We start from the raw sequence: 15,347 nt of genomic DNA on the forward strand, positions 1-15,347 counted from the left end.
ATCTTTTCTCATTGAGAAATGAGTCAATTTCACTGTTTGGCTCATAGTTCTCGTCCCTAGACCTTGGTATGGTGAATCATTAGCCATCTCGTTTGCTTTTTTCGTATATTCTGTTGAGCACTTCAAGAGACATGATAGTATCTATATGGTCCCTACCGCATCCTAGGTGATTCTCTTTTTGCCATTTTTGTGTCAGAATGTGGATTTCTATCTTCCTTCTGCTTAAGGGGATGGAATTGTGTTTCTGCTGCTGCTAAGTACGTAGATAGATGCATGAATGTAATCGTTTCTATAAAATCAGCTACTGAAATGCAATCAACATGCAGATTAGCTTGCTAGTTACTTAGTCTTCTTTGTAGTTAGCCTTGCCCCCACTATGGAAGTTCCACAACATCTTGCACTGCATTACTTTTGATATGTGGAATTGTCATAGTCTCAATTTATGCATGGATTACTCTATTGTGGTGTAGAGCCTGTAGGCAGGTTCAGTCCATCCATCTAATTGCAATTTTCTTGGTCCCAATGATGGGACACAGCTTCATAATGGTCCTTGCAAGAGGTAAAAGGGTACCTATCAGCTCGCACCGTGCCTGTGCCTGTGCCTGTGCCCACCCGGTATGTCGCAAGTGAAATATGAACGGTAGGGAAGCAGGCAGGCCCGAGTCTGGAATCTGGATTTAGACTTTCAATTGAGATCAGACCACAAAAGGGTCATCTTCTGCTTATTAGATTTTTCTGCGCTTAAACTGGTAGACCCTTCAATCGAACGCATATGGCACATTTTTCAGGATAGATTTTATCTGGAGTTCTACTTCAAGCACTTTTTTCATGGCAATGCTTAAATCTCATTTTGTCATTGCGGAACTCATTGAATTCTAATCTTAGTATTTAGAATTTACCCCCGAGTTTTTTCACCTGGGTAACTGAGCTTTCAACTCAATGGCTGCGCTCGCAAAAGTAAATGCTAAACCGCAACGTCCGTGTGATTACTTTTATAGAGTTGGAAACAACAGGAAAATGGGACCACAATGGCGACTAAAATGAAAAAGTGGTTAGGGGAAATAGTCGTACCATTTTCCTGGTGTCGGGCTCATGAGTCAGCCACGATTACGAACTCTTAATGGCATATAAGTTCATTAGTTAGTAGTGCCTAAGAACTAATTATTATGAGTGGAAGCAGGCCCATAAATAGAATTTGGACTTCATATTTCCAAACGAGAACTATAAGTGGTAGGAAGCCCAAACTATTAACTACCAATACTTTATAAGTAGAACGTATGTATAGAGAGGGAGGGGGAAGGTATAACAACTCTTAATTTCTTTTTAAATTATATAATACGGAGACTTTTGTCCCTCTTTCACATTTTTTTAAAATTGTGTCATTTTAATTTTTAAATTAATAAAAATTAATATTATATAAAAAATTATATATTGAATAAATTTTTATATATTTATAAAAACTAGTCATTTATTTACGTATTATATGGTTGTTATACTGTCACTATTTGAAAAAAATTTATTTTGATATGTGTATCTATTTTTGATATAACTTTTTATGTTTTTAATTGTAATAAAATAAATTTAAAATTAATATTATATTAAAAATAATATTTTATATATTTATGAAAACTGGTCATTTACTCGCCTATTGTACAACTGTTATAACTATTTTGATTGTAAGTAATAATACAAATTAAGTTTATATGTATAAAATTAAATAGATGTTTTAATATTTTATAATTAATTAAAATATTAACAATAATAATAAATTAAATATTTTTAATGTTTTTGTTAGTTTTTTTATATATTTTAAGATTTTATCAATATAAAAATATAAAAATTATAAATAAATTAATAGAAAAACTATAATATTATACATAAATTTAGATTTTACGTGTCAAAATTAAAAATCATACGTATTAAAACATAGTACAACATATCAAAACGTTTTTATTAGACTATATGCATATTAATATTTTTTTTGTCTATTTACATGTCCTAAAATGTTCATTTTCTATATGTATAATATCCATTAGATGTAATATTTTATAATAATTATTTTTTTATATTTAAATATTCATTATCTATAAATTTAATATTCATTATGGTTAATATTCATGTTCATTTCGTTTAACGTATTATTCAGTAGTGTTAATATTAATGTTCATTATCTAGTACTGCAATGTTCACTACCTGTATATATCATGTTCATCAATATTCTCAAATAAAAATATTGACTATTTATGAAAGTTTTTATTGTTGTTGTGATGCATATTAAAAATATTTTTTGATTGATATAAACATTCATCATTTATAGGCAATATCATTAGTTTGTCAATGGATATTCGTCATTGATGAAAATCTTACCCATTAATTTATTTAAATAAACATATATAATATAGACATAACATAAATCATCCTTACACAATTGGTAAATAAAAAAATTATATCATACTAAAGTTATACTATAAATATTTATATTATAATATACATATCTTTTCAATAAAATTAAATCACAAATAATGAATATTTAATATTTCTAATAAAATAAAATTAATAAATAATGAAGAAGTGGGAACAAAAGTTCATGCGTTATACCCTTTAGAAGTAGAATGCATCATACATCTTAGAAAGAAAATGCACAACACGTATGTTATAAACTCCGATCCATATTATAACAATTGAAATTTGTATACAAATTATAAGATAGAAACGGTACCGGATGGACCCTTGAATCCACAAAGCTATATGGACCGGAGTCATCTTATAATTTACAATTAACTACAAAAATCATATTAGTAAGACTAGACTTTGTTTTTTTTTTTTTTTTTAAATAGAAATTTATGCAAGTTCAAAGGACAGCAGTTATACAATAGGGGAATTATCAAAGTTAGCAGACTATTTCTACATCCCAAATCATGCTCTCTTTTTTTCTTTTAACAAAAAGTAAGATTTAATTAAGATAAATCAACATGTCTAAAGTACAAAGACTGCAAATACAAACATCTACTAGCTAAATTATGAGCTAAGAAATTCTCTTCTCTTCTTACAAAGAAAAACTAAAATCTGGTGAAAGAAGACTTGAGATTTTCGAAGGTGGGAGCAACAAGCCGATTAGAAGCAATCTTAATGGCAGACTGGGCATCTCTATTAAAATTGACTTCCTTACAGTTTTTTGAGATAGTCCAGTTCGTACTTCCTCGAAGAACAAATTGCTTCCAAATATCTATAGAATTAATAAACGTCACTTTCTTGCAATAAGAATCAATTACTGTACCTTGAAAATTTCTGGCAATGAGACCAATACTCTCTCCCTTTGCAGTTCTTTTTACTGCAACATCAAAATTGATAATCACCTTCATTGTGCTACCCGGTGAAGCCTCAGACGGGCATTCTAGAATCAGATTTTATATTAGTAAGCTTTGAGTTGAGAGAAACTCACTTTGATCTTTCAAAGCTTGAATAGATACATCAATCGAAGAGCAATTTCCTTGATTAAAAATAAGATCATTTCTGCTTTTCCATAATCTCAACAGAGCAAATATGGCAGTCTGAAAACTTTTTCATGCTATTTTTCTATTATAGAAAATATATTTCTCTTAAAGAGAAAAAAAATTAACACTTAAATATATTTTATTATTTTAAATTTACATTTTATCTGTTTATTCTTTTTAATAGATTTCTTTCTTTATTTATTTATCTATTTTTCTACTGAGACAGTATGGTTGAAATACACATATATATCTCAAGACAAGTTACTTATTATGTGTAGAAGCATTTTAAACTTGGGATTAGGGATACTGATTATGAGTAGAAGCATTTTAAACTTAGCACTAGGGATGGGAGCCGGGTGGATATTTTTGAATTTCTGATCTTATTGGGACATATTTGGATGGTGATAAATGAATTTGGAATTTAAATTAAATATTTGTATCAGGTTTGGATTTGACCGCATGAATACCCGCTACTCTAATCCGTTTATCTAGATGGATACGGGTATAGGATATCCAAACCTTATTAGACCCGTTAATAATTCTTTTTATCATTTTGTTCTCCATATGTATTGAACATTAGACCTTTTATAAAAAATAAAGTTATTCTACCATTAAGCCATTTAATATTTTTTTATAAAAAAGACATACACATATATATATATATATATATGATTTATTTTATTAATCTCTTTTAATAAAATTAATAATACATTATCAATCATCATAACCAATGTATATATATAATACTATTATACTAAGATATAAAAGAACATTATACTAAATCACGTTAAAAAATTATTATAATGCTCAACCTAACATATTAGCGTTATTAAATTATGATTATATAGTGCTAGCATGACATTAATCATATTTATTAAATAATCTTATCTAATTTATCTCTTTTAACTAGTTAATATGATATAAAGGAATCTTATATGTTATTGTTATGTAGTAAAATTTAAATTTTAACTTTAAGTTTTAAATTTTAATTAATAGATCTCACTTTTATTATTAAAATTCTATATTAATAAATAAATATATATATATATATATATATATATATATATATAGTGTTATTACGTCTAGAAATATAAGATAATTTTTTAAAATTTAAATATATTATATAGTTTAATTTTTATTTTTATAATATTAATATTTAATATTTCTATGAAAATAAAAATATCATATATATGAATTTAATAAATTTTTTATTAATAAATTAAAGAAATATATTACATATAACCTTTATATATGGATGAGACATAATAATGCAAATTTAGGTGGTTACATAATTATATAGATAGAAACAACTTCTTCTCCTTAATTATTTGGTATACCGACAGATGAATCTGTTATTTACCCAATAACCTTTATTAAAATTGAATATTAAGTGTATTGATGTTTGCTAAATATATCATATATTTTTAACTCTAATTTGTTGATTGTAATTTTATTTTTTTAGATTGTAACATGTCAAATACGAATAATATCCTTGAATAAGTAGATAATTGTACATATTTTCAGGCTTTTGAAAGTAAAAATGCTCCAATTACACTTTGTATCTAATTGCACTTTAAATATGGAGTTAGAAGATGTACAAATTGTAATAAATATTGTATTCTATTTAGTTTTTATTATTTACAGCATTGTTTTAAATTTTATTAAATTTATGCTTGGTTTGTATCAACACATTGAACATTTGATGTTGAATACTTAGACTTGATTAGTTTATGTTTTGTAATTTTTATTTAATTTTATTAATTTAAATTATTGTAAACGGATTCGGTAAATGGATGCTCATTTAATTATCTGAATATTTATATAAATGATTTTAACGGATAAGATACCTGTCACGCGTTTAAATACCTATAAATTTTATTTAATAATTATTTAATCTAAAAAATTTTTAATCTGATTCAGATAGTTTGCAGATAATCTTATTAGAATTTAGGACGAATTCGAATAATAAGAATAACTTCTTAAATGGATTTAAAACGGATTCGGATAAATATAGTTTAAACGGATTGGAGTTCAGATTTAAATTCAAATAGCATTATGGATGGGTAACCTACCTGATGCTTCATAAATAAGAAATACCAATTGGATTAAAAAGGATAACGAAAATAAGACATTAGCTGACACTTTTTATTTTCTCTGTCAATTACCAAAATAAAGTGAACTGAACACGTGGAGTGATGCGATTTGCTAAGTCACACCACGGAGCGCAGCAGAAGATAGAGCGCGAGACACCATATCAGCACTAGAATTGAGTCTTCTTCTTGAAGTCCGTAGCGTGGCGGTCTTGATTAGTTCCTATAAAAGCACGCAGAGGAGCAAAATCAAGAAACCTTTTATTCTAGAGACTGAATATTGTGGAAATGAAGAAGATAACGATAATTAGTTTGATCATTTTTAACTTATCAATTATCATCGCCGATCAGTCCATTAATATCCATCAGCATCTCTCCACTGTTACAAGGTCTGTTTTTCTCTAATACGACTTCGTGATTCCGCATTTTTGTTGTTTGATTTCGGTTTCTTCGTAGAATGCAAAGTAGATTCACTATATTTAGAAACCACAGCATTTTCTTTCAATTATTGTGCTTCTTTTGATTATTTTTTTGTAAGCTTTATTTTACTGCAGATATGGTGCCGTTAAAGATGTGGTTTATAATTCGTTTGAGGAGTCTAATGTTCCTGATGGATGCACTCCTATACACTTAAATCTTGTGGTAATTGTTACTATTGGTTTTGTTAATGAATTATTGGTTTTTAGTTTTTACTGTAGTTAGTTATTTTTATAGCAGTTCTCTGTTGTTGATTATGTTTATTTGCTGATCTGGTAAAAACTAGGAGCATTAACTTAGTATTAATATAGTCACAGTCACTTTCTAAGTGTTCAAGAAGTTAAAAATGAGAGAATTGAATTCTAGTTAGTCAATTCTCATGTTTGGAAAGGTGATAGTATAGTTGTTAGAATTTCATTTATGTCAAACTAAACATACAAAGAATTTTGAAGGCATCTTGGAAATGAAAATATTTTGCAAGAATGGAATTGAATTCTTGCACAAGGGTATTGCTTGGAATAAATCATGTGCAAGAATTCAATTAAAAATGTATCACTTGTTGTGTGATTTCATTTCTCTCAAAATGCCTTGTTTCTTCAAGTTGTAAAACTGAATTCTAGCAATTCTAAATATGAGAACCGACTGAGTGGAATTTAATTGAATTCATTTCTTGAAATTTTCAGACTTCTCAAATGCTATGAATCTGTTTTCTTGGTTATTTGAAATTTTCAGACCTCTCGTTTGGAAGAACTTATAAGAGATGCTGAAGAACATAAGTTTTCTGTGCAGAAAGACAACTTATGTTCTTCAAATTTTGGAAGAACTTATAAGACAACTTAAGTTGTCTTCATGGTTATTTGATTTTCCTACATGATTTTGAGATGCTTTCTTTCTGATTCAACTTCCTAATGATTTGTGCTTGACTTTTGCTATGATGACTTTTTCAATGCCTGGAAAGATACTTACATGAGAGATTTTAATTATTTGCTATTAAAACTTAGAAACAGAAATAAGTTCCAATATTTTCTTGGCTAACAGGCAAGACATGGAACTCGTTCTCCTACCAAAAAACGGAAGAGGGAGTTGGACCGCTTGTCCTCTCGTTTGGAAGAACTTATAAGAGATGCTGAAGAACAGAAGTTGTCTTTGCAGAAAGTTCCTGCCTGGTTAAAAGGTTGGGAATCTCCTTGGAAGGGGGAACTGAAAGGTGGAGAATTAATTAGCAGAGGGGAAGAAGAATTATATGATCTTGGAATCAGGACCAGAGAACGATTTCCGGATTTGTTCAAAGAGGAATATCACCCCGATGTGTATCCAATAAAGGCTACACAGGTGAGCTCTATCTTAAGTCAGGTTTTTTATAGTTACATGAAATGCCATTGCAGTCTAATCATCTTCTTTGATTTTATATCATAGAAATTACTCCCTGTATATTTTCTTAGTTACTTTGGAGTTCTACTTTGAGGACTGAGCATGCAATTGAGTATCTTTATTTTAATTTCTGGGGTGGTTGATGCATCAACCTTACAAATGCTTACTGCTTCTCATCTCCTTTTAAATTGTTTATCTTGCTTTGTTATTTTTCAAATATTCATTCATTATTTGCTACAAATTTGATAGGTTCCTCGGGCATCAGCTAGTGCTGTGGCATTTGGCATTGGGCTCTTTAGTGATAAGGGAAGTCTTGGACGAGGGAATCATCGAGCATTCTCCATTAGCAGTGAAAGCCGTGCAAGTGATATATTGCTTAGGTTTCATGATTGTTGTGAAAACTACAAGGTACATGGTGTTTCTTTCATATTTCTTCTGTGTTTGGAGTTATAAGCTTTATGAACCATTCATTGATCTAGACACTTGAACTCTAAATTTCTGTTATGAAGAAGAGATTAACTATTAGTAAGATTCAAGTTTTCATACTCTTCTCGGTCTTCTCATCTTTCTGAGGCCAAAAACAGTTGCTTCACTGTAGCTGCACTTAGATGTAATCCATGACAGAGAACCATCCATCCCTTGTTATATGCTTCCACAACTAATAGTTTTTCTGAGTAATTGTTAACCCATTTTAGTAAATTGGATATTATAGCCATTGTAGTTAAAACTAATTGTGTGCATTTTGTTTAGTCTGGGAAAGATTCTCTGAAGCTATCTCTCATTTGATGAATGTTTTAATGGTTTAGTTTTGTTATCTGTCAGTCATTTCTAAATGATGAAGTGAGACAGCCCAGGGAATTCATGAATTTGCATGCCCAGTGCATGGACAGGTCACATTATTTATGAGCTGGTTGGTTTCTTCTAAATTCTTACCTATGTGGATGTAGGCTTTTAGGAAAAGCCAAGAGCCAGCTGTTGATAAGCTTAAGGAACCTATCTTGGACGAAATTACAGCTGCATTGAGGAGTCGTTATGAACTTAATTTTACAAGGAAGGATACTTCTTCTTTCTGGTTTCTTTGTAAACAGGTGATCAGTAATGATATGCAATCGTCAACATCTAGCAAATTCCTTTATGTTTAAAAATACTTTAGTTTTGGCTTGTGAGCTGATTTTGCTCCCTGCCCTTGGATTTTTATGGCAGGAGGCATCCTTGTTGGATATAACCGATCAAGCTTGTGGTCTTTTCACTTCTTCTGAGGTAGACTGGGTCTAGTTTGAATGTGGTGTTACTAATTTGTTGAGCATGGATATTTACTTGCAAAATATTCACATGTTTAGGTGGCTTTGCTGGAGTGGACAGATGACTTGGAGGTGTTTATACTGAAGGGATATGGTAAAGCAATAAACTACAGGATGGGAGTGCCACTGCTTAAAGATGTTTTCCAGTCCATGGAGCAAGCTATCAAGGCACGAGAAGGTAATATATTTGTCAGAGTTTCAGTCTATAGTCATCTTAAGTTCTCTTATGCAATTTCTGATGGTCATTCCCTTTAGTCATACTGTTGCACTTCTCCTCTGGATAGAGAAGTCATAAATCTTCGTGTAGTTTAGACAATAATGATGGATGAGGAGAAGCCTAATGAAATGCTTTGTTAACAGTATTGCTACTGCACTGCCTTTAGTTGTGGTCATTTTGGTTAATTAGTTTTCATTTCTTCAAATCTTCAACTTGAAGGCTTAGTCCAAAGTTGATTGTGAGTCATTTATTTTTATGAAAAAAGAAATCCCATATTTCTGCCAAAATGTTATATTGTTGTTCTCAAATGTTTTTTTGTTAATTATTGTTTTCCAGATATCTTTGCTATTTTAGCTTCTAATAATTAGTTAAAGCAAGCCAATGAAAGTCTTCTACATGGCTAGTGTTGCATAAAGGGCATCAATTTCTTTCACTAGTAATTTAGGCTGCCTTTTAAAAGGACTTTTTGCCCTTGGTCTCACACTTAATCCTGGGTTTTAATGTTTCTGTATTCTGTTCCATAGAAAAACATGCTCCCGGAAGTTATGAAAAGGCAAGACTACGATTTGCACATGCAGAGACTCTGATTCCTTTTACTTGTCTGCTAGGTCTTTTCCTTGATGGATCTGGTAAGTGATTTCGGCATTTGGCTTCCCATTTTATATGCAAATCTCTGTATGAATCCTACATATTCATGAATAATGTAGAATTTTTATGTCTGTATCCGTGTGGCCTCTTTTATTTGCTGAATCTGTAGTAATGCTTAGATTCTTTCAGAGTTCCAGAAAATACAAAAGGAACAACCTTTGGAACTTCCGCCAAGACCTCCCCATAACAGAAATTGGTGGGGCAGCATTGTGGCACCTTTTGCTGGCAACAACATGCTGGTCCTGCACAGTTGTCCAGCAGACTCTTCAAGCAAGTACTTTGTCCAAGTACTCCACAATGAACATCCCATTCCAATGCCGGTACATTGTTCTGCTCACTTAATCAAATGCTTTTACTGTACTTAGCTGCCTTTTCTTTTCCCAGATTCTAATCTATTTATATAAATGGTGACACATAAATTCTTTTTCACGTATGTGCTTATTTTTTAATAGAGGAGTTAATGTTAATTTCATGTCTATTATATAATTGATTTATTAATTAATAAGGTAATTTGCTGATTAAAAAATGATTCTAATTCTAAAAAATCACATCTTAATAATTTTCTTAATGTTACATTAACTAATGAGTTATTTTCTAATTAGACAATGATTTCTAATCCTAAAATTGCATATCAATTATATCTGTGGTATCGATTTTATATATAATTAAATAACTTGATCAATAAATATTTTTTAAATTCTTTTTTATAATATTGAAAGGTTTGTTAAGAAAGACACTTAAAAATTTCTTAAATATTATTAATTTCTAAATTATGACAAATAATTGCAAAATATTGGGAATTCTATTAAATGTTTTTAGTTAGATTTGTTTTGGGCATAACATTTTGTATCTTGTATACAGGGTTGCAATAATTCTGATTTTTGTCCCTTTGAAGTGTTTAAGGTACTACTGTCATCCAACTAAAAGAGTATATTTAGATAATTTTTTCTCTCATGCCCAGTCATTTTATTTAGATCTTTACTCCTCTCATTCTCATTGTAGATTCATTTTCTCTCTCTTTTCTTTTTTTCAGGAAACGATAGTTGCTCCTCATATAAAGCACGAATTTAATGCAGTCTGCGCGGTTAAGCTGGAGGAACCAGAGCAGAAGCCTGAAACCAGTAAGTTATCACAACTGTTCCGTTGGCTCTTCTCGCTGGGGACAGATGATACACAGCATTCAGGAGTTGAATTATAGTTTGTTATTCAAGAAACAAACAGAGAACCATTCTTACACACCACTTTTTCCTTGTTGGCACTTCATTATTTTTGTGTGATTTCAGCCAAGGCCAGCTCTTCCTTTTAGCGGAGTTTCATCTGGATTCATACCATTGCCAATACTGACAATGCTTCTCTGAACAGCATGAGTTCACTGACCCTGCTCCACATTCTGATCCATCTGAGGCAGCATTTGAATGCGTCATTCTCTCTTGATCTGAAAGATCACTCGGTGATTGTATATTCAGATTCCTGAGTGGCCTTAGGAATTGTAATCAGCCTTTTTTGTGCCCTACATAGAGCATTTGCTGTTTTTCTTGATTAAACTATTAACAAACAGTTTTGGCATGCTGTTAGAATTTGAACCACAACTGTTCTTCTCTATAAACGGTTTTCATGTGAACTCTAAATTTAACAAAAAAAAAAAAATTGAAAAAGCTGTGTTCTGCTGTCTTGCTTTATGTCAAACTGGCTCTGGATTGTTGAAGTCATCAAATGATTTGATCTGTTAGTCTTCTTCTCTTTTATGCAATGGCTGATTTTCTTTTCAAGTTGTGTTTTTTAACATCTCCTTTGGATGGAGAAGTGCTTAGCTTTCATGTACTCTAGTGAATTATGCCGACATTCAAAACATCTTAATTGCAAAACTAGAAAACGCTCATTGTGCCTCTGGCATTGCAGCAGAACCTGGATGACAAAGGTTTTGTACAGAGATGGACGGATGGTTCAAGGGTTCATGTATTGGTAAGGTGGAGGAATCATCTTTCTCTCTTGACAACCTGCAACAAGGGAAATTATAAGTTGAGATTATATAATATGATAATAATTCTACATTATTAGCTGAAAATGAAACCCCAAATACAAGTAGCTTACAGATTGCTAAAGAAGTTGAAAATGTATTACTGCACTAACCTTCAAAGCCTCTTACTTCAAGCTCTCTCAATTCTTGAACCATTGCGCAACAGCAACACATGAGATGAGTTAAGAAGTCATCACATGCACCTCCCTGCAAAGGTATAGCAATTTAAAAATTACAACAATCACTTGAGATTTTCTATATCAAGACACATTAGAGAGTTGAAGACAGGAGCAACTGTTTCATAGCTAGAAGAGTAACTCATTTTTTGCTGCTTCCGCTTTGTTAAATTCGTTTATTCAAACCTATATTAACATTTGAAGGTGTTCCAATTTTCCATGATGCAGAAATATATTTACTTCTATGTCAAATATTTGCCGAATTCTCCTCCTAAAGCAGCAGGTGTAACAGCAGCATCCACAGAAGATGGCATATGCCATTACATCATTGACAGCACGTTCATGAGCTGTAATACCAAAGAAATGCATCGGAATTAATTAGAAAACACACAACCAAACCTGTTGCTTCAGATGTGTTTTTTTGTGAACAAAAAGCTTACGTATTTCCCCTTCTGACACAAGATTGGCAATCCTTGAAAATGTGCCACAGGGATAGATGCAAGTGTTCAAGCCTGCACAGACAACTAGAAAGATTACCATACAATTGATGGACTTATAGTTTACAGCAATCTATACTTTGCAGTAACTAGAGGAGCGAGTCTAGCTTGGCTTGCAGTATGAAAGTTCTTGTGGGTATATCATTTAGAAAAAATAACTGTGCTATAAATTTTAAAGAGATTATAGGAACTTACTCAAACAAGGCTCTTTGCAACAATCAAAAAGATCAACCTGCCACTCAGATTGACCCTTCTCATCATCAGGCTTCAGGTCTCCATAGCTGGACTGTGCGTTGCTTATGTACCTAAAACCAGAACTACCCAATTCATTCCAGGATGCAAATTTTTCACAAACCATTGATTATGAAAGCTTTACTGGTATCTCAGAATTTACCCCGAAATCAAGTAAGTTGGTTCATTGACAAGAAGTTTAGTAACCTTCTTTTCAGGAATCGCATTTACAACATTTTCTGTAACATCAATGAGATGTTCTATGACGCGACATTGGTTTGTATCGTTGATTGTTCTTGATCTTTGCAGCTCAATATGCAGTTTCTCTTTCTCTTCTTGGAGAGCTTCAAGGAATTCCAATTCAGGATACCGTCGAGACAATGACTTCTCCAATATGTTGGCATCTTTTCTTGTCCTGTCAGGTTTCAATATCACACTCTGAGCTGCTATATCCTCTTCCTCAAGTGTGTATTCTCTATGATCCCCTTCAATGGCTTGTAAGCCTTCCTCTATATTCTGCATAGCATTTTATCATTCAGAAACAAATTACTATCTACTGTTCAGTCAGAAAGAATATATGCATACAAAACTAAAACTGTTTATATTTCAGAACTCTACTAGCAAAATGTATCCTCCAATTTTTGAAAAACAACTTTCTTGACTATTTTTTAGAAAAAAATTCTTAAAGAATCTTGCTCGATGTTACACTGATTTTTATTTCCAATTGTAAAAGAAATCTAAACAAACAAGAGCATTATCAGATTATAATCCTTGCAAATATAATTAGTTTCTCTAATCATTCTAGAGCAAAAGAAAAAAATAGTCAAACATAAATTTTTTTTTACTCTGCACTATTCTCAATCAAATCACACCGACAGAAATAATTCCTTTTTTAAGTCTGTAATTGATTCTTTAGAGGGTGGAATTTCCATGGGAATCATAGTCGTGGAAAGGCGGGTGGACCCTCCTGACATCAACGATCAAGATTATAGCTACCTAGTAAAAACTGCAGCCAAGAATGAGCACTGGTCAAGAACTCCAGCATTTCTTTGGAATATCTGTTTTCAAGAAAAGAAAACTATTCTTGCACATGTCTGCTCAGGAAATGGCAGGAACATTCAAAACATGGTCGTTTTAAATCAATTATCTCCTTGTGTCTACTGCCCAAAATTCTGCTATTATTATCATATTCAAATTTTTTTTTTGAAAAAGAAATAAATGATTACTAGCTCTTTCATTCTCATTATTTTATTTACTTCCTCTATTATCCATATCAATTTGATAAGTTTTTACTATTAATATCTTTACTAATTGACATAATCTTTTGAGTACTAAAGTACGAAGCCATTAAACTATGTAATAGAATGTGCAATGAGGTGTGACTCACCTAACAGATAAATAAATAAATAAACTTTTAAAAATAATAATTAATAATATCAACTGAATTTTTTTATTTTTGTAATCTGTATGTTTACTGAAAATATTTATCAATACAGAAGTAGAATTTAAAAATTATGACTGATTAAACAATAACTTTATCATAATAAATAGTACCGGAAGCATCTGTGAAACTGCTCATCAAATCAAAACCAAATTAAATTCCAGTCAACAAAAGCTACACTAATTTTAATTTGAAGAAGAAGAAGAAGAAGATTTCCAAGAACAAAAATGAAGATGAAGATTGATTACATACCTGCATCCTGAACTCATGAACAAGAGAAATCAAGGGCACAAGCTTAAGATACCGATCAATCTCAGCTTGGACTTGCTTAAACTGATAAACAACATTCCAACCCAAAGCAAGCATGTAAAGATAGCTCTTGTCTTTGCAACTCTCCACCAAATCAAGTGCTTTTCTTAAAGCCTCTTCCATGCCATCCAGTGGTTCTTTCGTAGCAGGCAAGTTCATCAGGTCAGTAGATTTTAACTTTTCTAGCAAGTTACCTATCAGCTTCACATGCTCAGCCAGCTGCTCGCAGTTTTTCCGATGAGTGGTGGCGTTTCTTGCTGCTGATATGATCATGTTTGCTAGGCCTGTTGCATCTACTCCTGCTACTTGTGCAATGCTTGCCATCTGTTTGGTGCGTGTGGTGTGAACTGCCAAGAAATTAAGTGCTTGAAATCTGGAACTATATAGAGAATCGAAAGAAAGATTATAGCATTGGTAATCAACCAACGTGGTGGGGATGAGATTAGTTTAATTAAAATCTCTAGCTTGATTTTTGAATATAGAGCTGCAAAATAGTATTTTATAATTCATAACGATCGTGTCTGATCCATTCTAAATTAATTTTAAATATATATATATATATATATATTATAGCATTCTTGGTCTTTAATTTCTTTTATTTGTCCATTTTTCTTTTGCTTTTTGCTCAGTTTATATAGTGCTTTTACACTTTGGTATTCTTTTGTTTATTTACATGCATGCTTGTTTATTAACGAGATAATGATTTTAAGATTAATATATAAAGGAATGATTGAAATCAGATTTGGAAAAGCTATGCTCTCTATCTTTCCTTGAAGTTGTGTTGATGAGATCAAGGAAGTACACTCAATTAAGGATACACTTATTTATTGATTAAATATTTAACAATATTTTGCAATTGAATTTGATAATATTTTATCCTGTTTACGCAAACCCAAAAAAATATATTTTTTATATAGAAATCCATTCATTATTAAAATTTAAAATGTTTAATTTTTAGAGTTTTAGAAATATTTTTTTTTATTTTTAAAAATCGAGTGAGGTTAAAATAGAAATTTTTAGAAAAAGAAAATATAAATTGAATCATATGTTGAAGTGAATAAAAATAATAAGCTGAATA

General features: G+C 31.2%; 2 protein-coding genes across 5 annotated transcripts; one reads left to right on the forward strand and one right to left on the reverse strand.

The window, feature by feature from the left end:
• Window positions 1–5,772: 5,772 nt before the first annotated feature.
• LOC8272082 (multiple inositol polyphosphate phosphatase 1) lies at window positions 5,773–11,277 on the forward strand. 2 transcript variants are annotated; one of them, XM_048375773.1, is made up of 12 exons: window positions 5,774–5,973; window positions 6,139–6,226; window positions 7,100–7,393; window positions 7,682–7,840; window positions 8,380–8,520; window positions 8,636–8,692; window positions 8,773–8,911; window positions 9,475–9,579; window positions 9,728–9,918; window positions 10,460–10,501; window positions 10,632–10,719; window positions 10,882–11,277. In XM_048375773.1, exons 1-12 carry the CDS (start codon window positions 5,873–5,875, stop codon window positions 10,902–10,904), a joined length of 1,428 nt encoding a protein of 475 aa, XP_048231730.1. In that variant the 5' UTR covers window positions 5,774–5,872; the 3' UTR covers window positions 10,905–11,277. The 2 variants fall into 2 exon arrangements, with proteins under 2 accessions (XP_002520778.1, XP_048231730.1); XM_002520732.4 differs by having other exon boundaries at window positions 5,773–5,973; window positions 10,632–11,277.
• A 178-nt stretch (window positions 11,278–11,455) lies between these two features.
• LOC8276643 (protein MID1-COMPLEMENTING ACTIVITY 1) lies at window positions 11,456–14,859 on the reverse strand. 3 transcript variants are annotated; one of them, XR_007216377.1, is made up of 7 exons: window positions 14,213–14,859; window positions 12,683–13,035; window positions 12,484–12,593; window positions 12,232–12,303; window positions 11,978–12,138; window positions 11,729–11,822; window positions 11,456–11,595 (listed from the first exon to the last, which is right to left on the reverse strand). XR_007216377.1 is itself a non-coding variant. In XM_015720296.3 (7 exons), exons 1-7 carry the CDS (start codon window positions 14,591–14,593, stop codon window positions 11,543–11,545), a joined length of 1,170 nt encoding a protein of 389 aa, XP_015575782.1. In that variant the 5' UTR covers window positions 14,594–14,858; the 3' UTR covers window positions 11,456–11,542. The 3 variants fall into 3 exon arrangements, 1 of the variants encoding a protein (XP_015575782.1); XR_007216376.1 differs by having other exon boundaries at window positions 11,934–12,138; XM_015720296.3 differs by having other exon boundaries at window positions 12,032–12,138; window positions 14,213–14,858.
• Between the last annotated feature and the right edge of the window lie 488 nt (window positions 14,860–15,347).

The sequence above is a fragment of the Ricinus communis genome, chromosome 6 (genome assembly GCF_019578655.1).
Source record: "Ricinus communis isolate WT05 ecotype wild-type chromosome 6, ASM1957865v1, whole genome shotgun sequence".
In the NCBI taxonomy this organism is placed as follows: Eukaryota; Viridiplantae; Streptophyta; class Magnoliopsida; order Malpighiales; family Euphorbiaceae; genus Ricinus; species Ricinus communis.

Bases quoted from the DNA above. Each gene is read 5' to 3' on its own strand.
- LOC8276643 (XM_015720296.3), bottom strand. From the start codon at position 14,593: ATGGCAAGCATTGCACAAGTAGCAGGAGTAGATGCAACAGGCCTAGCA. The intron at 13,036-14,212 runs GTATGTAATCAA...AATGCTATGCAG, and splicing joins TTCATGAGTTCAGGATGCAG to AATATAGAGGAAGGCTTACA. The intron at 12,139-12,231 runs GTAAGCTTTTTG...TTGGTATTACAG, and splicing joins TGTGTCAGAAGGGGAAATAC to CTCATGAACGTGCTGTCAAT.
- LOC8272082 (XM_002520732.4), top strand. From the start codon at position 5,873: ATGAAGAAGATAACGATAATTAGTTTGATCATTTTTAACTTATCAATT. The intron at 8,693-8,772 runs GTAGACTGGGTC...TCACATGTTTAG, and splicing joins GTCTTTTCACTTCTTCTGAG to GTGGCTTTGCTGGAGTGGAC. The intron at 10,502-10,631 runs GTACTACTGTCA...TCTTTTTTTCAG, and splicing joins GTCCCTTTGAAGTGTTTAAG to GAAACGATAGTTGCTCCTCA.